The sequence below is a fragment of the Chelonoidis abingdonii genome, chromosome 5 (genome assembly GCF_003597395.2).
Source record: "Chelonoidis abingdonii isolate Lonesome George chromosome 5, CheloAbing_2.0, whole genome shotgun sequence".
Lineage (NCBI taxonomy): Eukaryota > Metazoa > Chordata > Testudines > Testudinidae > Chelonoidis > Chelonoidis abingdonii.
The window spans coordinates 18359377-18382742 of NC_133773.1; the positions used below are offsets into that span (position 1 = coordinate 18359377).

The 23366-nt window shown below is 42.3% G+C and overlaps 1 protein-coding gene and 1 long non-coding RNA gene across 4 annotated transcripts; both read right to left on the bottom strand.

Annotated features, from left to right (window-relative positions):
• Nucleotides 1-1200: 1200 nt before the first annotated feature.
• On the bottom strand, nucleotides 1201-11929 carry PLAC8 (placenta associated 8). Of its 3 annotated transcripts, XM_032785699.2 has the most exons (6): nucleotides 11864-11892; nucleotides 9236-9941; nucleotides 8983-9127; nucleotides 8046-8170; nucleotides 4275-4383; nucleotides 1201-1566 (listed from the first exon to the last, which is right to left on the bottom strand). In XM_032785699.2, exons 3-5 carry the CDS (start codon nucleotides 9101-9103, stop codon nucleotides 4279-4281), a joined length of 351 nt encoding a protein of 116 aa, XP_032641590.1. In that variant the 5' UTR covers nucleotides 9104-9127; nucleotides 9236-9941; nucleotides 11864-11892; the 3' UTR covers nucleotides 1201-1566; nucleotides 4275-4278. The 3 variants fall into 3 exon arrangements, with proteins under 3 accessions (XP_032641590.1, XP_032641586.1, XP_032641587.1); XM_032785695.2 differs by lacking the exon at nucleotides 9236-9941 and having other exon boundaries at nucleotides 11864-11929; XM_032785696.2 differs by lacking the exons at nucleotides 9236-9941; nucleotides 11864-11892 and adding an exon at nucleotides 11740-11816.
• Nucleotides 11930-14275: 2346 nt separating this feature from the next.
• On the bottom strand, nucleotides 14276-20971 carry LOC142046869 (uncharacterized). Its single transcript, XR_012655927.1, has 3 exons — nucleotides 17486-20971; nucleotides 17138-17207; nucleotides 14276-14395 (listed from the first exon to the last, which is right to left on the bottom strand). It is a non-coding gene; the product is annotated as an uncharacterized LOC142046869 (long non-coding RNA).
• Nucleotides 20972-23366: the final 2395 nt, after the last annotated feature.

Here is a 23366-nt window from a genome sequence, read left to right on the forward strand (position 1 = left end):
ATTATCTGGGAAAGGACCCATTGAATGGAGCTCAAACAGCTAGCTTGGTTTCATCAAAGCCCACTTGGTGGAATTACCTGTCACCACCTCGCCTGCTTCAACTATAAAAGAAGCTTCAGGCCTGATCCTTTTCATCTTAGAGCTGCTTAAACTTTGATAGGAAAGGTCTAAAGCCACAAGACTGAGGGCTCCAGATTTACTTTGGATTTACCCTGGAATTTTCATGGAAGAATGTGAACAAACTCTGCCCCTGTGCTACCTATTGAACTAAAACCTTTTAAACTGATCCCAGAAAGATTTTTACAAATCAGTAGCCTCACCACCTCTGCTATGATTATACACACATTTGGATTATACACACATTTGTATATATATTGAGCTTTTAACTTTTTTCTTTTATTAATAAATTTTATATTTAATAAATATGGACTGGCTGTAAGCGTGAATTTGGGTGAGATCTGAAATATTCATTGATCTGATGGGCAATGGGTCTGGTCCTCTGGGATTGGTAGAATTATAAGTATGGTGAATAAGCTTTTCAATAACCCCTCACTGGATTGCCTAAAGGGGCCTGTATTTGATTTCTGGTTACCCAGTGTGGTATTAGAGAAGTTATTTTGTTACTGGCTTGGGGAATCTAATTACAGAATAAATCACCAGTCTTGGGGATAGTCTGTCCCCATTCTTGCAGTCTGCCCTGTGCTGGCATTCTCAGCGTGGCCCATCTGAGCACCAGAGTCATAACTACATAAACCAAATACTGATTTGATTAATCGGTCACTTGTCAGAATACTCAGCATGGTATCACTGCTTTGCTGTTTTGAAAATTGTGGTTTAAAAGTACAGGAAGAAGTAAAACCTGTTACTAAGATAGATTTTTGCTGCACATCCTGTTTACTAAACTGCTTTGTGGACTTGTCACTTTCCACTGGTTGTTGTGAAAATGTGTCATGTTCCTGTGAGTTGTGATTATTACAATAAAAGAAAGAATGAGCCAATTAGATTCAATCCTATGATGCCTTTGTTTAAACAGTCACTTGTAGTACTTTACTTGCTAGCAGTTTGAGTTTCAGTGTATGAAAACTGCAGTACAATTCTAACTTTCCAAGTTTCCTGTAATGGATTTACAGTTTAGGCATCTAACTACATCGGGGGGAGGGGGGCTCTGTTGTCTGATGATTCAAGGAACAGACAAATAAGTTAACCATCAGCATTTATTCTGTCTTATGTTCTTATAGGATGGCAGCAGAAATAGTCAGGAGAGAATACAGCAGACCTAGAGTACACTGGCATTAGCAAGATATTAAGAACAGGAGAATACTGTTTCCAAGACAGCTTAGTACATACAGTGATACTTGAGAAGCAATAGTGAAAGTTAATACATGTGCATGCAGACAAATTTGAGGTTGTTTCTTTCCTTTGTTGACTTTTTTCAGATAAGTAATGCTTTGCAACAATCAAATTAAAATGCACACAGCACTTTCTTGAACTGCAAGCACAGCAGGTCATGGGAAGACTCTTGTATACAGAGGCTCTATGACACCCGATCAGAAAGTACAGGAACACCTGAAATAGTGTAGAAAAGAGTTTCACTCAAAGCTGAGACCCAGAATAACAGTGGTTTGGTTAATACACTACCTTGAAATTTACTTAAGTCTAACACTGCTTGATTGCTTATCATTGCTTCTAGCGCAGACCTGTATATTTTAAATGAATCTGCATCAAATCAAGGAGGCTGGAGAGGGATGAGGACAGGATTTGGCTCTGAGTATTAATGGAAAAAAGAATAAATCGAATACAAGAGCTAAGCCTTTCCCTCTTGTTACATGAAGATCTTCACTACGTGTCTGAAATTCAGACCCTCCTTCATATATGTTTTCTTCTTCCAGGAAAAGGTGAAAGTATTTGCCTACAATTTGGGAGAGATTTTTAAAAGCTCCCAGCATTGGCTTGACTCCTTTCACTGAAGTCAGGAGAGTTTTTGCACTGACACTGACAGGAGCAGGTTTAGCTCAGCACTGAGTACTTTTGAAAATGCCACCCAGGAACTACACTTTTTCCATAATCGACACTATTTAGCTTTTTGCAAACACAAGAATCACAATCATGTAAAGTTCTGCTACGTGGTAATATCCCACAAAGCTACATCAGAAGCCTAATCCTGAACACGTGAGTAAAGTCCTAGCAAACAAATTCCTTTTACAGGTGTGAGACTGCAGGGTGGAGATGAAGGAATGGCTACTCATCCCACCTATTGCAAGGGCACTGAGCAAAGGGAGACTAGCAGAAGGGGCAGTTGCTTTCCTCTGCAGCTCACTCAACAGTAGAGCCATGTGGGTTCCCTGTAGCAAACACCCACTGGCTCCATTCCTGTTTGCATTTGACATGCTCTGTTCCTTTTGCCAGAGCCAGCCTTATGGGTGGGTGATGTGGGTGCCTGCCCAGTATGCCATGGTCGGGGGTTTTGTGGTCAAGACTCAAGGAACGGGGCAGGCCTGGGGTGCAAGACCATGGAAGGGAGCTTGGGGCAATGGGGCATCTGCGCAACAGCATCCCGCAATTGCGGGGGTGGGGAGGGGAAAGAGGAGCAGTTTATCGAGCACATGCCAAAGATTCCATCTTCCTGGATGCACTCTGTTCCAGAGGCCACACTGATTGACAATTTCATTGTCTAATCAGTGCTCATCCCCACCCTAATGTGGCAAAATATTAACTTCTAGTGGCTGATCCAGGAGTGAAGGGAGGGAGGAGAGATGGGGGTATGGTGGGGGCCGGGAGAGGCAGCAAGGCCCAGAGGTGATGGGGGAGTGGGGAGCCCAGGGAGCAGTGGAGATGGGTGTGGAGCCCGAGAAGGCAGCCGGGGTTAGGGACACTGAAATACAAGTTTGCCCAGGGTTTGCCATTTCACCTTAGGCCAGCTCTGCCCTTCACATTTCTGTCTCACTGCAGAATTGCAAGTGCCACCTAATGTGGAATGCCCACATGCTACCTGTGGTTTACCAACAGAGCTCTCCCCCACTAACAGATGTCCTTGCTGCTTTTCGGCCTTCCATTCCCTGTCAGGCACTTTGCCCATACTAATGAGGATACTTTTCCTTTTAAATTGGCTTGTGTCACTAAGGTAACTCTCACTCATTACTACTAGGGCCCTATCAAATTCACTGCCATGAAAAATGTGTCATGGACCATGACATCTGGTCTCCCCCCATGAAAGCTGGTCTTTTGTGTGCTTTTAACCTATACTCATATAATAGAATATCAGGGTTGGAAGAGACCTTGAGGTCATCTAGTCCAACCCCCTGCTCAAAGCAGGGCCAATCCCTAGGCACATTTTTGCCCCAGATCTCTAAATGGCCCCCTCAAGGATTGAACTCACAACCCTGGGTTTAGCAAGCCAATGCTCATACCACTGAGCTATCCCTCCCCCATTCTATACCTATTGGACTGAGAGACCAGCATTTCTCAAACCGGGGGTCCTGACTCAAAAGGGAGCTTTGCGGGGTGGGGGGTAACCAGGTTATTTAAGGGGGATGTCATGGTATTGACACCCTTCTGCACTGCCTTCAGAGCTGGGTAGCCAGAGGGTGGTGGCTGCTGACTGAGGGCCCAGCTCTGCAGGCAGCAGCGCAGAAGTAAGGGTAGCAATACCATACCATGCCATCCTTCCTTCTACACTGCTTCTGGTGGTGGCCCTGCCTTCAAAGCTGGGCTCCCGGGAAGCAGCCGCTAGTCTCCAGCTGCCCAGCTCTGAAGGCAGTGCTGCAGCCAGCACCAGTGCAGAAGTAAGGGTAGAAGTATCGCAACCCCACCCTACAATAACCTTGTGACACCCTCCCCCACCCCCGACAGCTCCTATTTTGGGTTAGGACCCCTATAATTACAACACTGTGAAATTTCAGATTTAAATAGCTGAAATAATGAAATTTACTATTTTTAAAATCCTATGACTGTGAAATTGTCCAAAATGGACCATGAATTTGGTAGGGCCCCACTTACTGCTGTGGGTCTCTAACACAGAGTCAAGTAAAAAGCTTATCTGCTGCTTCCCCAAATGCATATAATAGATGGCCAGCTTAGGCCCAAGACCACGTCAATTAGTTACATAAAGGGTGGGTAAAGCAGGATCTCCCTTCTATATTAGATACAAATCTGTTCATTGATTGCATTTTCTCCATCACCTCTACCATTTTTCCTAGACCTAATTGATACATCACATCAGAGAAGCTTCTTGATTTATCAAACACTTACAAATATGTATTAAGTAAGTGACAAACCTCATTAGAATATCCCCCTTTTCTTCCTTTTGTTAATATCTCTCTTTATTTGACAAACAGCACACACATGACAACACAGGATAGTGCAGAAATCAGAGCAGATGGATCCCTGTTTAAAATGAAAACATATTAAAGTCTGTAAACTTAAGATGTATATCTAACTTTTCATTGACTATCACATTGAATGGATTTAAACTCAGACTAGAATATGGGCTTTCAATGCTACCTTTGACTGGGATGACAGGGTCATTATGGGGAGAGGGGCAGGGGAGATACATTTTAGGATTTTTGTCACAGATTCATAGAAATTAAAAGATACCAAACCCTACTTGCTTATCTATTCCATAGCTCTGCTTTTTACCCCAGTAAACCCCTCCCTTTCCTGTCTTCCCCACCCCCTCCAAAAAAAAAAAAGTATGCCCAATTGCTTGCTGTAGAAGGCAGAGAGACTGGTGCTAGTAGCAAGTTAACTCTTAAGAGGGTGGGTTTAGGCATCAAAGACTTTATTTACACAAATTAGGAAGCAAAGTCATCTAATGGGTGGTGTTTACCCAATAACAACCACACTTTAGCAGATGGATACCAGACTGAGAATAGAGATTGGAAGCTCTGCCAGATCAAGTCAGTCCATCTACCTACCTGTGCAGGATTGTTCCTTGTAGAGCAGGGGTCGGCAACCTTTCAGCAGTGGTGTGCCGAGTCTTCATTTAGTCACTCTGATTTAAGGTTTCACGTGCCAGTAATACATTTTAACGTTTTTAGAAGGTCTCTTTCTATAAGTCTATAATATATAACTAAACTATTGTTGTATGTAAAGTAAATAAGGTTTTTAAAATGTTTAAGAAGCTTCATTTAAAATTAAATTAAAATGCAGAGCCCCTCGGACTGGTGGCCTGGACCCAGGCAGTGTGAGTGCCACTGAAAATCAGCTCGCGTGCCGCCTTTGGCACACGTGCCATAGGTTGCCTATCCCAGTTGTAAAGTAACCTCTGGGTTCTGTCCAGTTTCCATTTTAAAATTTCCAGTGGTGAGATTTTTCAACCGGTAAACTGGGAGTCTAGTGTCCAGTTTTTTGTATTTAGGGTTAGGATGTATTTTCTGATATTCAGCCAAACTATTCCTTTTCTTAACTTCATCCACTTGCTAGTCCTCGCACCACTCCTTAACACACTGCTCTACACCTTTCAGATCTTTGCAGTTATAGCCCCCACTATTATTGACTGTCAAAAACTATAAATATTTAGCTCTGATTTTTCCTTAACGGTTATTGACTGCAGGCTCCAAAATAGTTTCACTGCTCTTCTCGAATTTCCTTCCAACTCAACAGCATCTTTCAGGTATTGAAGATCCAGCAGGGAAAAAATATGTTCTAGATAAAGAAACTTTTGCCTTCCTGCTCTGATATGAGCTAAAATCTTTTAAAAATTTGGAGCTCTCTATTCAAGCTCCTAAGTGAAGCGGCCAGGTTTTGAAGCTAGTGTTGAGCCCTTTAGAAAATCATTTAGGTGCCTAAATAGAAGCTGAGGGTTTTTTTTTGGGGGGGGGGTGGCGTTAATTAGTCTGTAATATCTCTTCATAGATCTCCTAAACCTCCTTACTTTTGTGTTATTATTACTCTATTGAATTTGCAATCATATATGCAATTTCTTGGCCAATATCACCCTGAAGTATTTCAGTCATAGTCCTTTCCATGTCTTTCACAGAACATTAGGGACATTAGACTGAATCTCATTTTATAATTTCCTGGCCATATTTCTAACCTTCCTCAGACTCTTCATATTATTCCTCTCTTGTGTTCATAACATATCCCAATTCAGTGTGATCTATTCATTTAATTTTCATATATTATCTAATCTTATTTTTTCATTTCTTAGGCTTTTCTGTTATTTGCACCATGGTACACAAGGAGTTAACGCTGGAAACTACAATACTATAGCTTGAAAAAAGACCCACAACAACCTTGTTGACAAACTCATTTTTAGAATTCTGTCTACATTCTGCAACACCTTTTCAGCTAATCAGGAGAACATTTGGCTAAGAGATTCATGCTGAGGGAGTAAGAGCTAAGATTTAGATAAGTAGTTTGGCTAAATGGCAGTTGATTATCAGGTTAGTATTATGTACAATGGCTGCATTAGGAAATGATCCAATATACATTTAATTTAGATGGATATTTAACTGTAATGTTGCAGTCTATATGATTTTATAAAAATATGCTAATGAGTGAATATAATGTCACTGGAATATGCTTCATGCAAAAGGTCTCTTGTAAGGTATCATTACAAAGCTTATAAACTATTGAGTGTGATCATCCTACTTGTTTAAATGTATCACTCTTGTATCTGAAACCGGAAAGATGAAATATAACTCTGAGGACCTATTGTAATTATGCAAAGAGTGGGCCATTAATGGTGGTTTGGAATCTTGATGACACCCATTAACCAGGACAATTGACTGTGGATGGCTCTGTTTGCAGGCAAGCCTTCCCGTGCATCAGGCTGGGAGGAATGAAGGTTTGAGGTCTTACAGTGACAAGTGATCGTGTCACCTGAACTGGAATCCATCTTTAACCTGGTGCTTTTCCAGTGAGGAGGGGTGGGAACCCAGAGGGACAAAGGATTCCCGCCTTATGCAAAAGATATATTAATGGGTGGCACAGAACAGAGGGGGAGAGCCACCTGAGCTGGAACAAGGGCTGTACCAGAGGAAACTATTGTGCCCAGACTAGGAAGGCACCCAGTCTGAGAAAAGAAATTTATTGAAACATCTTTCAGGGTGAGCTATTATCTGTACTCAATTGTATTACTGTGTTAGGCTTAGATTAGCAGGTTTTATTTTGCTTAGTAACTCATTTTGTTCTGTCTGTTACTACTTGGAACCACTTAAATCCTACTTTCTGTATTTAATAAAATCACTTTTTACTTATTAATTAACTCAGAGTATGTGTTAATACCTGGGTGGGCAAACAGCCATGCATCTCTCTATCAGTGTTATAGAGGGTGAACAATTTATGAGTTTACCCTGCATACGCTTTATACAGGGTAAAATGGATTTATTTGGGTTTTAGACCCCATTAGGTGTTGGGCATCTGAGTGTTAAAGACAGGAACACTTCTATAAGCTGCTTTCAGGTTAAGCCTGCAGCTGTGGGGCAAGTAATTCAGACCTGGGTCTGGATTTGCAGCAGGCTAGCAAGTCTGGCTCAAACTGGGCACTGAAGTCCTAAGCTGACAGGGCAGGAAAGCAAGGGCAGAAGTAGTCTTGACACACCAGGTGGCAGCTCCCAAGGAGGGTTCTATGATCAAACCCGTCACAGTGACCAATGCCTCATCAGAGAGGGGTCTCTATCTCAGATACGGAGCAAAACTCCACTTTAAAGGGGTATCAGTTAATAATGGATAATTGCACTTACATTTTTCATGAAATTATCTCAAAGCCCTTTACAATGGTGCCAAGGAATGATCTATTTCACAGACGGGGAGAACAAAGGAAAGAAGAGCCAAGAGACTCGTGCAAGGTTACACGGTGAGTCGGTGGCAGTTGCAAGTAGAACCTAAGTCTTCAGATGCCCAATCCTCTGCTAATTTCTAGACCACAGTGCCCTCAGCATAAGGGGAGAGTCCTAGCAGCCATGTTCATATGGGGAGGAATGACACTGGGTGGAGGCTGGTTAATGAAAATGTAGCCAACTGATCTGCTTACATCAATGACATGTTGCTTTAAGAGCTGTTCTTTGAACATGAGCAAAACAAAATATTAAATAGTAACTAACAGGGATTCCGTATTTTGTCCGGTAGAGAGTCCTCATGGCAACGCTTCCGCCACACAAGCAGCATTCATTCATGTCACTTGCTACTTGACACTGAAGACAGCAGAAACAGAATATTCCAGACAGGCCTGGATAAACACAAAAGAACAAATGAGGCTCACTCAATGTTCTCCCCTTCATTCATGCAGGCAGTTAACATTCACCATCACTTTTAGGATAGATGTAGAAATGCCTAGAAAATTGGAAGGAGAAAGTTAGAGATGTGCCAATGGGCCAGAGCTAGTGCAAAGGAGGGCAAGATCTTTGAAAGACCTTTACAGTGATGTCATGTGGCAATTCTTCTCTCTTTCCCCCTCATAATGAATGAAGCCCATTTTTTCTCTGCCAAAAAAAGGTGTGTTTTTATAGCAGATTAGCTCATACACACTTTAGTTGTCTCTCTGTAAAATTCTAGTGGACACAAGGGATTTTAGTTTTGACCATGATGTAACTAAGCGAGGTGAACCGCAGGAGAGGGAGATAGAGTTGAACTTGTGTAGATACACCGCTAAAAGCTACATGAGCACTTTGCCTCCATGCGGATTTTATAGCAAGATGGCTAACCCAGGTTAGTTATCTGGCTGTAAAAACACAACTTTCTGGAGCTGTGACCCTCAGCAGATCCAGATGAACTTTCTTTAAGTGGGGCTGGAGTACAAGTAGTTGCTTTGTGTGCGAACGAGTGGGTGATGTAGCCATCTAGTGACTGGCTCTCAGAACGGATATGGGAAATACAACTACAAGCCACTGCTTTAAATAAATATGAAATAGACAAACAGGATTCCTCCATCCCCCATTTAAAGTCATACCCATTAAAGACTGGAGATATAATATAATATTAAGCCAAACATCAAGACACCTGAAGCCAAAACAAAAATACAATATTTGACTATCGACTTACAGACTCCACAGTCACTGCAGCAGTCCATCAACCCGGTTTGCCACATGTTGCTCGATGCATTGGCCACAGTAGGTTGGGGCTGTACAACGATGACAGAGGGAGAGGCCATGTCTAGTTCCATCAGCTGAGTTCAGCAGATAACATTCTGAAAGGAAAACAAGAAACGAAACCATTTTGCAAGTCTGTTAGGGAATAGCTGTAGTCAGGGTGTCTTGTGTCATTGTAGTGACACAACTGGAGGAATGTTACTCACATCTGTTTGTGAAATGGCACCATGTACCTCATTTCATTGGAAGCAATGCTGTCCATTTGATAACTGGATAGTTTTGGTGGACACAGAGGCCAAATTGTTGTCAATGGAGTTGGACCAGGAATGAATTTGGCCCATTTTCTTAAGTCCAGGTTATAAGTGGGTGTAAATTTTCTTTCAAAAGCACATTTCTCCCTAACATCACATTGCGGCATAGGTCATTGCTGATTCAAAGGAAAGGGTGCCACTAACTGGATGGCAACAACATATCTTCCAGCAACACCAAATGGTTCCTTGGCCCTCTCCCAGGTGAGTTCTGACCCACTCTGAGCCTACTTAGCTTGTATGATCTGAGAACATCACAACACAACACACTATGGATGTTATCACAGAAAAAGAAATCTCTCCGATGCTGCTGTTCTCCAAGAGACCACCTTGAGACCAAAGATTAGCCCCCAAATCAGGATTTTCCCACTGCAGCTAACCCTCAGCCCAATTCCGAGATTTCACTGAGTCCTTCCCTCAGGCAAACTTCCTTGGTTAAAGTCAAGAATTATTCTGGCAGTAGTAAACAGCTTTTCAGACATTTTCAGACAACAATGGGCAAGATTCATGAGGGGAACTTTGGTGCTGCTACACCCATTGTTGCAATGCCTAACGTTCAGGCATCCTGTTGCCTCCGGGAATTCACAACCCAGGCACCCAGATCCTATAAAGTGCAGAGGGAGAGTTAGGTGCCTAGAAAAGCAAATTCACAAAAGGAAGCATGCTAATTTTTAAAATGTTATGACATTAACCTTCAATGGAAGCATTAAGCATAAAATAAATAAATATAAAATGAATTTTCCTCATTTGAAGAAGGATTTGTGGAGTTAGTATATTTTAAAATAAAGTCATTAAATGATTGTACAAGGTCTTAATGACAGAAAAACTGCGTGAGCGTATTTCATGCCTTTCTCATTTTTAGAGGAAAATATTTTTAGGTAGTTAGTCCCAGATCCTCAAATGTATCTAGGCGCCTAACTCCTGCCAATTTCAGGAGTCAAGGACAATATTTAATAATTTATGCACAGTGAATTACTGCAACAGGAGAGAGCAATCTGCCTGAGAATACCCCATAGCCCAGTGGTTAGGGTACTCTCCTGGAAAGAGGAAGGTTCAAGTCCCTGTTCCACATGGGGGTAGAGGGGAAAATTGAACCCAGGTGTCTCATATCTTGGCTAAGTTCTCTAACCCAGTGGTTTTCAATCTTTCCAGACCACTGCCCCCTCTCCTTCAGGAGTCTGATTTGTCTTGTGTACCCCACATTTCATCTCACTTAAAAACTGCTTGCTTACAAAATCAGACACAAAAAATGCAAAAGTGTCACAGTGCACTATGACTGAAACATGGCCGACTTGCTCATTTTTACCATATCATTATAAAATAAATCAATGTGTGTATAAATATTCGGTGTGACACTTCAGCCTGTCTTTCACTTGTGAGCCTTATCTGAAGCCCAAGTCCCAGGCAGCGGGGCTGAAACATGTAACTTAGCTTCGCAGGGCTCCCTGTGTCGTAGAACCCTGGGCAACTGACTGCTTGCCACCCCGTAATGCCAACCCTGCACTTGCGACCCCCCTAAACCGGTCCCTTGACACCCCGTCTCGGGGTGCAACCCCCAGGTTAAGAAACACTGATCTAGATGATTTAAGTACTCCCTGCAAGACCTCTGAGCATCCCCTGGTACATGTACCCCAGTTGAGAACCACTGCCCTAGCCAATGGGCTACAAGATCCTGAGGGGGGGCACTACCAACTCCATTTCTTATCAGAAATGGGTTAGGCACCTAATTCCAAGGGATGGTTCACAGCTGTGAATCCAGAACAAATGGAACGGTCTCTGTCCAGCCTGGACTTAAGCCCCACTCCTCAAAGGGATCTAAGAGCCTAAGCCACTCCCCTCTTCTCAGTATTTCCCATTAGCTAGATTAGGCAGCTCCCCACTCAGCATTCTGGCTTTCGTGGATCCCATTCTTAGGTGCCTAACTCTCCCTATGCATTGTATAGGGAGCCCAGGCATCTAATGCAGGGCAGTGGATTCCACGGGGTACCTATGTGCATAAAGGTAAGTTATTGCAAGTCTCAGTGTTACAATGCCTGAATCCCTCTAGTACATTTCTAAAAAAACAAAAACAAACAAACAAAAAAAAAAACAAAGGCATTAAATAACCATAAAATGTATTAACAATGGAGGAATAAAGATGAGTTATCATACATTTTCCCCATTTTAAGAAGGAAATATGCTCGATATGCAGTTAATACACTTCTAAAGTCTGTTAAACAGATATACAAAGTATTAACGACAGAGGAATAAAGGAGAAACGTTATTAAATTTCTATAGTAATCATGCCTTTCCTTGTTTTTAGAGAAAATTAGGTTTTATGCAGGTAGTACATTTCTAAATAAGGCTATTAAATAACTGCACAAAGGCTGCTAAGTATTAGTGATAAAGAGAGAAAATATAACCTTAAATTAGTTTCATTTTGCAAGGAAGGTGCTGGCGTATAGCCATTTTTCAGGGATCTCCAAGAAAGTTTTTTTAAAAGCACAGAAAGTAAAAAAAGGCAGAGTGAAGAGAAAAGAGTCTCACCACACCATGTCACCAGTCACCACACCAGTCAAATGGCAAAAACCTCTCTTCGGTAACTTAATATACAGCAGGCAAAATCACCTGAGCCAATCAGAAGGTATTCTTTAACCATGTGACTTTTTGCAGACTCATATCTCACATTAAATTTCAGCATGTTTTCCTTATAGAATCTGAAGGTTTCTCTAACCTCATGGTCTTTTACGGAATTATTAATTGTCGCATATTAAAACATAAATTAAAGACAACAAAATTAAAAGGAACAAGTATGTGATTTCTTTCTCAGACTCCTTTTTTCTTTTTAGCATTAGCTCTCTGTTTTTTAATTCTGGACCATGATTAAAGTTTCCTCTTTACACATAACTTCTTCAGCAACTGCCTTTTAAAATTCCTAATAAACGCTGTTTGAGTTATGTGCCTAACCTTTATTCCGATTTCTCTTACTGTATTATTTACAAGTAACTTATTTACATGGTTTGATATTATGAATATAGAAAAATAGGACCTTATACACATCCCAAGAGTGTAGTGTCCCCTCACCTTGGTTATCATGAGGCTTTGGAAAAAACAGCTGCAAATGAACAGTTTGATTCCAATGAAATTATTTTTGACATAAAATTTGGGATGCGGCTTCCAAAAGACTTTCTTCATGTGAAAAATTGCAAATAGAGGTTCCGCCAATAATGCTTGCATCTCAGACACTCTCCGGGCAGATATAATAGCTATTAAAAATGCAGTCTTTGTAGAACGGTCCCATGTAGAACAAATTGCCATAGGATCAAAAGGAAGACTCCGTAGGTGTGATAAAACTAAGTTTAGATTCCAAGATGGAACCAGATCTCTGATAGGAGAGTTGTAGCTCATAGGGCTAGCTTGCCTTTATTATATTCACTGCCTTGCCTTCATTGTATTCTGCCTTTCTTATATTGAGCAGTAATGCAAGAAACCTACCGGCCTGTATCCGGGGCCGGATTAATCTTTTGTGGGCCCTGGTGCCTGAACCGTGACCCTGCCCCCTGCTCGGCCTGCGTTCCACCCCCACTCAATCTCTTTCCCCAAGGCCCTGCCCACACTCCACGCTGATGCCCCACCCCTGCTTGGCCTCTTTGCCCCGAGGCCCCGCCCAACACTTACACAGGGGAGGGAGGGAATAAGCAGGGGGCAAAGGTAGGAGGGGGCGAACAGGAGTCAGTGACAGGCAGAACCTCCGGGGGAAAGAAGCTGAGTGAGGGTTTGGCCTCGGTGCAGAGCATGGGTGGAGGGGGGGCAGGGCGTCGGGGTAGGTGCTGGGGCCCCTTCTCAGTGTGGGCCCAGCGCCACAGCTCCATTGGCACCTTTGTAAACCCGGTACTGTCTGTAACCTGTAAGACATTAACTTCATCAGTCAGCATAAGGCTTGAGGTCTTTGAACAAACAGCAGAAACTTTGAACAAACAAACAGCCAAGCGGAAAACCTCAAGTGTTGGAGAATTGAAAATAAGAGTGTTTAGAAGTAATTTCTGACAATAGGAACATGAGTCCAACCACAAGAGTGTCATGGCAACAGATTTTTATATCTAACAGGTGCATGGGTTACATCCGCAGATACCTAACCACAAGAGGAGCATGAGAAAACATTGACAATATGATAATAAGTTGAGATAATTTATATATTAACCTATAGGACAAGTATTCTCAAACTGGGGGTTACAGCCTTCGGGGGGGATCGTGAGGTTATCACGTGTGTAAGGGGTCACAAGTACATCCATGAAGCAGACAGCAACTGCCATAGGTAGAGCCCTACCAAATTCATGGTCCATTTTGGTCAATTTCATGGTCATAGGATTTTAAAAATTGTAAATTTACTTATTTCAGATATTAAATCTGAAATTTCATGTTACTGTAACTATAGGGTCCTGATCCAAAAAGGAGTTTGGGGGGGGGGGGAGGCGCAAGGTTATTGTATGGGGTGTTGACACTGCCACCCTTACTTCTGTGCTGCTGCTGGCTATGCGATTGCCTTCAGAGCTGGGCAGCTAGACAGCAGCAGCTACTGGCCAGAAGTGGTTTCAGCCCCTGGGGATCACCCCCGAGAGGAGATTTGACCAACCGGGGAGTCAGGGGCGGGGTGACCCATCCGGAAGTGGGTCGGATGACCCCTCTTAGAATTCCTCTGACCACCCTCTGCCAATCAAAGCGCAGCACCATCACCCCATAAGTTCCAGCGCCGGACAAAAGAGGCCATCTCTTACCAAGAATGTGTGTTTTAGAAGTCATGGAAAAGCTGAGAGGAAAGACTGGGTTGCATATGCTTGATTATGGGGAAAAAATATTTTACAAAACTTAACGTTACCATCTTTTTCATCCATGCCTATGTATTTACTTAAAATACAAAACCTCATAAAATAACCAAACCAATAAGCAAAATATATTTACTGGGCTTCATCTCTCCATCAGCTGTTGATGCTGGTGAATTTTCATTTTCAGTTGTCTCTTTCCTTTTTCTTTTGCGGCTGTTTACCCTCTGGTCTAAGGATCTTTCATGTTTTGACCATACTGTGGAGCAGACAACATTATTATTATAAAACACATGAAACTGTCTTGTAAACTTAAAAAATAAAATACTCATTAGGCTGTTTTTCTATTTAAAAAGTCATAGCTTTAAAACAAAATAATCCATTTCACGCTGTACAACAAACACAGGTTTTGAGTTTATTTCTACCATTTTAAAAAAACCCAAAGCCCACAAAAAAATTTTAAAAACCCATCTCATTTTGCAGAATAAAAACCAAACCGCTTTAAAAACCAACTTTTGAAATCCATTTTAAAACACATTTCCACAGAACACAGTTAGTTTGAAACACACCATACCATCAGTTTGCAGCCATAAACTTTTTTTAAAAACCAGCAATGCACTTTTTAAAAAACCCACACACGTTTTGCACAAACTCAGACACACACACACACCCCAGCAGTTTAAAACACCAAACCAAGAGTTTGCAACAAAATGGTTTTTTAAACACCCACACTTAACAATTTAAACATAAAAGCCAACTCTTTTAAGATGACAAACAACCCCATTTAAAAAAAAAACACCTCTTTTTTTCAGTTTAAAACCAACTTCTAAAGTACCATTTTGCACAGAAACCCCTATTAGATTGAGACACACCATACCATCAGTTTGCAGCCATATAACCCCAGCAGTTTAAAAACAACAGTTTGGAACAAAATACCTTTCAATAAACCCACATGCATTTAAAAGCCAATTGCAAAAAGTAACCTATCACAGGATAAAGGGTTGCTGGCACATGGTTGTTCTGTTTCCCCCCAGGTGTGTTTGGGACTTTGGGTTAAAGAACAAGCAAAAATGTTAGGGTATGGCTACACTCAGCGCTGCACACCACACCCGTAAAGGATGTGGTTTACATGCAGCGCTGGGAGAGCTCTCTCCCAGAGCTGCCGCTCCGACCACACTCACACTTCAAAGCGCTGCCGCGGAAGCGCTTTGAAATTCCAAGTGTAGCCATACCCTTAGTATTATTCCCCAAATACATCAAACCCCTATAAACAACCCATTTTAAAAACATCACATTTTTGCAGAGTAAAAAACCGTTAGTTTGAAACAAACCAACCCAACAGTTTGCAACCACATCCTTTAAAAAAACAAAAACAAATAAACCACATCTATGTCTTGCACAGACCTCATCTCTCTCTCACAAAAACCTGCAGCTTTAAGCACAGCAAACCAACAGTTTGCAACCAAATACTTTTAAAAACCTCACACTTACCTCTAGCTTAGGCCCCTGAATCACTAACAATTTAAAATTAAAGACAACTCTTTTAAGACGACAAACAACCCAATTTAAAAAAAAAAAGCAACATTTTTTTGCAGAGTATAAACCTTAAAAACCAAACTTTTAAAAACACATTTTGCACAGAAACACATTAGTTTGAAACACACTATACCATCAGTTTGCAGCCATATACTTAAAAAAAAAAGCCAAAGTACTTTTTAAAAAAACCCACACCTATGTTTTGCACAAACTCAGATGCACCCCTCCCCCGCAGCTGTTTAAAATAACAAACCAACAGTTTGCAACAAAATACCTTTCAATAAACTGTGAGGGACCATAACCACCCCCCTCCTTATATTCGTAGCTTTCCGTCCATATAGACGAATACTGCATCGGGACCCTGATTGAAATAGTAATCAGATCAGTCCCTGCTGCAGAACCCTGACATTAATATAAGCCTCTGTGATTTTAACATATAATATTGTAACAATTAAATGCTTTTAGCTTTATTGTTTCACAGGACCATATATCTAGGCCTCAGGCTTTAGCTAAAATTAATACAAGCTAAATAATGTAAAACGAAAGCCACGGGTTTACTTCTCAAATAAACTTGTTTATCAGTATACCAGGCACTGGGTGGGGAGGAAACTAGATATGAAGAAACAGGGTGTAGAACACTGACAAGAGAGGAACTAGGAGGGGAACAAGGGATCACTCCCCTCCTCCCCCCGGCTTGTTAGATATAGCTTTGCCATTATTTTATAGTTAGATAAGCTTTGTAATTGTTTTTACAGACCCTATGTTCGGACTTCGGGCTCTAACAGACCAGGTGTTAAATAAAACATTTTGTTTGTTGGAAACTGAGGACTGCGTATGAAATTATCAGCATATTAAGCACTAGGGCATAAAAAGAACTGGGGTGTAATGAAAACTAGGTATAAAGAAATGAAGTATGAAGCACTAACAAAAGAGGAACTCGGTGGGGGACAAACGGTCACTTGAGTGCCAGCCCAGCTTTAAGCAAAATATAGCAAGTTAATTACTGCTTGCTTACAGTAACTGCAAGGTGGGGTTATCAAATAACCAGCTCAATCACTGCCAGAATGTGTGATATATGCAATATTCCAATAGCTTTTGCAATATGTATTCGCAATCAAGGGGTCATAAGACAGTCAGTATAATTGCAAAAGAAACAATAACTGGAAAATACCCCAAACTGTAAATAACCTGCTGATTTGCAATATTAATTACCAAAAAAGGCAAATAACTTGTGTAATCCATATGACGTTTTGCGGTTTTAACCATTATAAGCTTGGTAAAATTTGTAAGCGACAGAGCAGCTTCTCCCTTGCATGGGATTTTCGCTGTATCTCCCTGTGTGCATACTTGTACTCTTGTTATAACAATAAAGGTGCCTCAGGCTGTCTGATCCAAAATCAGCTGGGTGGTGGTCTTTTCCCCCACAAAACCCACATGCGTTTAAAAGCCGATTGCAGAAAGTTACCTTCTATCACAAGATAAAGCGTTGCTGGCACATGGTTGTTCTGTTCCCTGCCCCCCTGGTGTGTTTTGGCCTTTGGGTTAAAAAACAAGTAAAAATGTTAGTTAGTATTACCCCCAAATCCCTATGCAACCTGTGTAATATCTGAATTTTTTTTATTTAACACTATTAAGCACAAGTATTGTTAAAAATGGTTTTTACCTTGTCCTGAAATGCAACTTAAAGCTACTGGTTCCACGCTAAACAGATCACACTACAATAAAGATAGGTACCATTATTTAGCAAGGACTGCATGGCCAAACAGTGACATTATATAATATATATTTTCAGACTTAGAAGCAGCGCACATACCTCCTTTTGCAGTCCAGCACCAATTCAAGACAGTTTCCAAAAAAACTGAGGTTTTTAAACCATCCTAACTCTTTGTTTCAAACAGACTTCAAAAGTCTGTAGTTAGCAGGTTGATTCAACCACCACAGCTCTGAATTAATAGATACTTAAGGACTTTCAGCATCCCTCCCCTAACATTCCCTTTTGTGATCTGGGGTGGGGGAATTAAGTTATCTGCATAACTGGGCTGCTTTTGGCTAACTTTTTTTTCCTTTTAGTTACAATACATTTTTCTTTAGGGCCTTCTTACAGTATTAAACAGTAAATCACCATACACATCAACCCTTAATGTTACTGTACCCATTCCTAAGTGGGGTCCCCCTTGCAGATATCAATGAATGTCTTGGGGCTTGTTTGTTTGTTTTTTAAACATGTTTCTTTCACGATTCTACAATATACATTTCAGCTTTTTGCTGTAAATGTGTCTCTTTTACACAAAGACACAAGAGCTAGGTTCTCACAGACTATATATTTTTTAAATTTAAAAGACACATTGCTCCTTAAAAACAAACCAAGATGCTCCATTAACACTTTTATCTTTCTTAAAGGCCATCTAACAGAAACACAAATTGTCACAAAGCCCTTTTCAATAGATTTTTAATTTATTTATTTACAGCTACCAAATTTTATATCGCATGTTTGTCCCTTCACCATTCTCTAACTTAATCCTTTTACATTTCTTACAAATAGTCTTTTTCTTAAGCAGGATTCTATAACTTTTTGTGTGGACCAGACGGTGAATATATCGCTGTAAGCCGGCATCTTCTGGTTTGGTCATTTTCTTTAAAACACAGTCAGGGTCTCCACTGAATTGCACAGCATTTATCGAGGCTACCCCTTGCTTTAAATGTTCTTGGGCTAGGCACAGACATTGCACAGCATAACCTATGGCAATAACAGTGTTTAATAAGCTTTCCAAACACAGCTCAGGACACAGGCCCCGGAGCTTGCAGTTTATATCCTTTGAAGTCCAAGTCACTCAGTGCTGCTGGCCTGACGCATCTATGATACAGCCTTCACAATCTTCAAAAAGCTTTTCTCTAAGAAAGGGATTAAGGACAGCATAAACAGCAACATGTACAATAGTCCACATGACCTTTTTACGCTCACGACGTGGCACTGGCTCAGTTAGTTCCATGCCAAGCTTCCTCCTAAACTCCTCATAGACGTCACCCTCGGAGTCCTCTTCAGCAATTTGTATCGGCGTTGAGCAAAACCAAGGTGGGCCCGGTTCCTCTTTGCTGCTTGATGCAATGCTTTCCAGGGCCTCCGGGTCTTCCAGAAAGGCATCATCGAGCTGTCGAGAGATTTTCAGAAAACAAACAAGTGTAAGTTCCCACTGCTTGTTTTTAGATTTACATAACCCCAGTTCCTAACCCCATTACACACAAATCCTCTAACTTTACTTCTAAATCATTCATTTACCTGAGCGACGTCTTTTCCATTCACCTTGTCGGCCAGTGACTCCCCCGAGCTGCATTCGCTTTCCTCCTCCAGGGGGGTAGGTGACGAGAGACCACTACACTCTTTGGGTGTCTCACAAGCAATTGGGATTTGGGTTTGGGTTCCGGTGTATCCATCAATGGCATATCCATCGACAGCTGGGCCACTCTCTCCTTCTCGGAACTGTCGCTGATGTAGTGCTTTCTCTGTGGATGGTCAAAGGCTCTCAGGGCTAAAACAAAGTCTGAAGTTCTCACCGGAGAGGTGAAGGAGTCCATGTTTCCTCTCAGCCTTTCCACGATTTCTAAAACACGCATTCTTGGTAAGAGATGCCCTCTTCTGTCTGGCTCTGGGACTTATGGGCTGACGGTGCTGCACTCTGATTGGCAGAGGGTGGAGGGAGGAGTTCTTAGAGGGATCACATGACCATCCTCTGGGCAGTTCATCCTACCCAAGAACCTGCTCTCAGGGTGGTCCTTTGCAGCCAAAACCCATCCCGATTGGTAGAGGGAGGTGGGAAGAGTTCTTAGAGGGGTCACACACCACACCTTGCTTCCTGTCATGTGTCTGGCTTGACCTCAGAAGTAATACCCTCCAAGTGTGGGACTTCCTGTAACAGGTGGGCAGGGCTTAAGAGGTCAAGCGGTGGTACTAACATTTGAGTGAGGGTAGGGCCCTTATACTACTTGCATGCACTGGGTTACTTACCTCTCCAGTAACTGATGTATTGTGGACATATGCATTTCACTGAAGGTGTTTGTGCACCCAGTGCACTCAAGGTGGAGACTGACAACAGCAGTACCACTGGGGTGGTGCATGCACCCTGCACGTCTTCAGGCTGAAAGTTATTGTAGAGGGCATAATGGGTAAGGCTACCCTGTCTCCTTCTCATTTCCCTTTCACCAGAAAGATCTTAACACTTCCAAAGTAGAAGGTAAAGAGGGCGGGTCATGGGGATGTTTATGTACACAACATCTCAAAACACAACAGTTACTGTGCAGGTAACTAACCATTTTTTCTTCTTCTAGTGATAATGCAAATATACATTCTACTGTAATTTACTCACCAGCGGGTTCCTTGCAGGCAGTGCCTGAGAAACTTCAGAGCCATTTGAACAGGGAGCAAAGAACAGATTTGCCAAAGTCTGCATTGGCTTGTGAAGCTAATGCAATGGCATAGTGTCTGGAGAAGATAACTACAGATGACCACATAGCCACCTTACAGCTGTCCACCATTGTTACATTCCTTAGAAAGGTTTGCAAAGTAGCCTGGGTCCTTTTCTTATTTGGAGGAGTTACAGTTGTCAGTTCGTATCATGATATTATGCAAGACATCCAATGTGATCAATCTCAGTACAGAAATTGTTTACGTATTTAGTCTTTTTGTGATGGCCACAAAAAGAGTCTAAGAGAAATTCTACATGGTTCGGTATTATGAATACAGAAAAATAGGGCCCTATACACATCGCAGGAGCATAGTGTCCCCTCACCTTGGGTATCTTGAGGCTTTGGAAAAAAACAGCTGCAAATGAACAGTTTGGTTCCAATGAAATTCCTTTTGACACAAATTTGGGATGCGGCTTCCAAAAGACTTTCTTCATGTGAAAAATTGCAAATGAAGGTTCCGCCAATAGTGCCTGCATCTCAGACACTATCCTGGCAGATATAATAGCTATTAAACATGCAGTCTTTGTAGAACGGTCCCATGTAGAACAAATTGCCATAGGATCAAAAGGAAGACTCCGTAGGTGTGATAAAACTAAGTTTAGATTCCAAGATGGAACCAGATCTCTGATAGGAGAGTTGTAGCTCATAGGGCTAGCTTGCCTTTATTATATTCACTGCCTTGCCTTCATTGTATTCTGCCTTTCTTATATTGAGCAGTAATGCAAGAAACCTACCGGCCTGTATCCAGGGCCGGATTTATCTTCTGTGGGCCCTGGTGCCTGAACCGTGACCCTGCCCCCTGCTCGGCCTGCGCTCCACCCCCACTCAACCTCTTCCCCCAAGGCCCTGCCCACACTCCACGCTGATGCCCCACCCCTGCTTGGCCTCTTCGCCCCGAGGCCCCACCCAACACTTACACAGGGGAGGGAGGGTGCAGAGAGGGAGTAAGCAGGGGGCAAAGGTAGGAGGGGGTGAACAGGAGTGAGTGGCAGGCAGAACCTCCGGGGAAAGAAGCTGAGTGAGCGTGTGGCCTAGGGGCAGAGCATGGATAAGGGGAGTGCAGGGCCTCGAGATAGGTGCCGGGGCCCCTTCTCAGTGTGGGCCCAGTGCCACAGCTCCATTGGCACCTTTGTAAACCCGGTATTGTCTGTAACCTGTAAGACATTAACTTCATCAGTCAGCATAAGGCTTGAGGTCTTTGAACAAACAAACAGCCGAGCAGAAAACCTCAAGTGTTGGGGAGTTAAAAATAGAGTGTTTAAGAGTGAATTCTAACCACAAGAACATGAGCCCACTCACAAGAGTGTCATGGCAACAAATGTACGTACATAACAGGTGCATGCAGATACCTAACCACAAGAGGGGCATGGCAAAACATTGACCTATAAGATAATAAGTTGAGATCATTGATATACTAACCTATAGGACAGGTATACTCAAACTGGGGGTTACAACATTGCGGGGGGTCATGAGGTTATCACGTGGAGCATCAAGAGTACATGCACGAAGCAGACAGCAACCGCTACAAGCAGAGCCCTACCAAATTCAGGGTCCATTTTGGTCAATTTCACGGTTATAGGATTTTAAAAATTCCAAATTTACTGATTTCAGATATTTAAATCTGAAATTTCATATGGTTGTAACCATAAGGTCCTGATCCAAAAAGGAGTTGGGGGGGGGGGGAGGGGTGTCACAAGGTTATAGGAGGGGTTGGTACTGCTACCCTTACTTCTGCCCTGCTGCTGGCTATGGCACTGCCTTCAGAGCTGGACAGCTGGAGAGTGTCGACTGCTGGCCTGGATCCCAGCTCTGAAGGCAGAGTCATGGCCAGCAGCAGTGCAGAAGTACAGATGGCATAGTATTGCCACCCTTGCTTCTGAGTTACTGCTGGTGAGGCACTGCCTTCAGAGCTGGGTGCCCAGCCAACAGCCATCACTCTCAAGCTGCCCAGCTCTGAAGGCAGAGCAGAATTAAGGTTGGCAAAATCACAATACCCCTTGCAATAACCTTGCAATCCCTACTCCCCTGCAACTCTTTTTTGGGTCAGGACCCCCAATTTGAGAAACACTGGTCTCCCAGTGCACTAGGTATAGTATAGGGTAAAAGAACACAAAAGAGCAAATATCATGGGGGGAGACCAGGTTTCAGGGTCTGTGACGCATTTTTCAGGGTCATGAATTTGATAGGGGCCTAGCTATAAGATATATAATTTAAATCTAGTGTTTTAGAAAATTACACACCTTTCTGTTGCAATTTAGTGTATTTATTTCAAAAAGTATTGTAAACTTATAATGCAGAGATCGTTGTTCCTAAACAAAATATATATTTATATTATCACCATGTTACGTGCCTGAGAGCTCTGCAAGGATGAGGCCCACACACACAGTGAGTTATTTGGCTTTAATGAAGGTAACGTGACACACCCGCAACGAGGACTCCAAGCGTTGCTGTCACTGAGATGGGGAACGAAGTCCAAAGCAAAAGTACACCCTGCGGCAATTATAGCATCGTGCTAATACCATGCAAAGCAGCTCATGCCTATGCAATTCAGGGCTTTCCAGCAGCCATGGGCGCCCCCCTTGGCCTGCGGCCAGGGGCTTTCTGCACTTCCCCATACACACAGGGGCTTCCCACACTCGGAGGTTCTAACTGGCTACAAGCGGAGTAAACTGGTGTGCTGGATCCTCTAATAACCTGTCCTTGAGAAGATGATAAGCCCTAGCTAGGCCGTAACAAACTCTTCCATGGTCCCTTACACACCACTTTAAGGAAACTGGACTCTGGGGATTGTGTTGTGCATGCAGGTTTGTTGTCTTGAAACTAACAAGGGGAACTGAGACAATGTTAGAGGGCTTGATTGTTCAGCAGCTGAAGAGCTCCATTGAACTACAGACCAATCAGAACACTGAAATCAACAAAAAAAAAAGTAATTTATCATTTAACAATCAGAGACACGGGCAGGGGTGGTGCTGGGGGGGACTTGCAGGGAATCTTGTTTAAAATGATACATTTTCAATGTGCCGCCTTCAGACCTGGTCCAAGAGGTGAATATAGCTGAACCGCTCAGTAATAATGACCAAAATATAGTTAAATTTAACATCCTTGTAGGGGAAAAAAACCCAAAGAAGCCCACCACAGCAGCATTTAGCTTCAAAAAGGAGAACTACAGAAAAATGAGGAAGGCAATTAAATGGAAATTTAAAGGAACAGTCACAAGAATGAAATGCCTGCAA

Coding starts and splice junctions, on each gene's coding strand:
- PLAC8 (XM_032785695.2), bottom strand. CDS start 9,103: ATGGAACTAGACATGGCCTCTCCCTCTGTCATCGTTGTACAGCCCCAA. Junction 8,171..8,982: donor CTGCAGTGACTGTGGAGTCT/GTAAGTCGATAG, acceptor GTGTTTATCCAG/GCCTGTCTGGAATATTCTGT. Junction 4,384..8,045: donor GGACAAAATACGGAATCCCT/GTTAGTTACTAT, acceptor CATTTTAAACAG/GGATCCATCTGCTCTGATTT.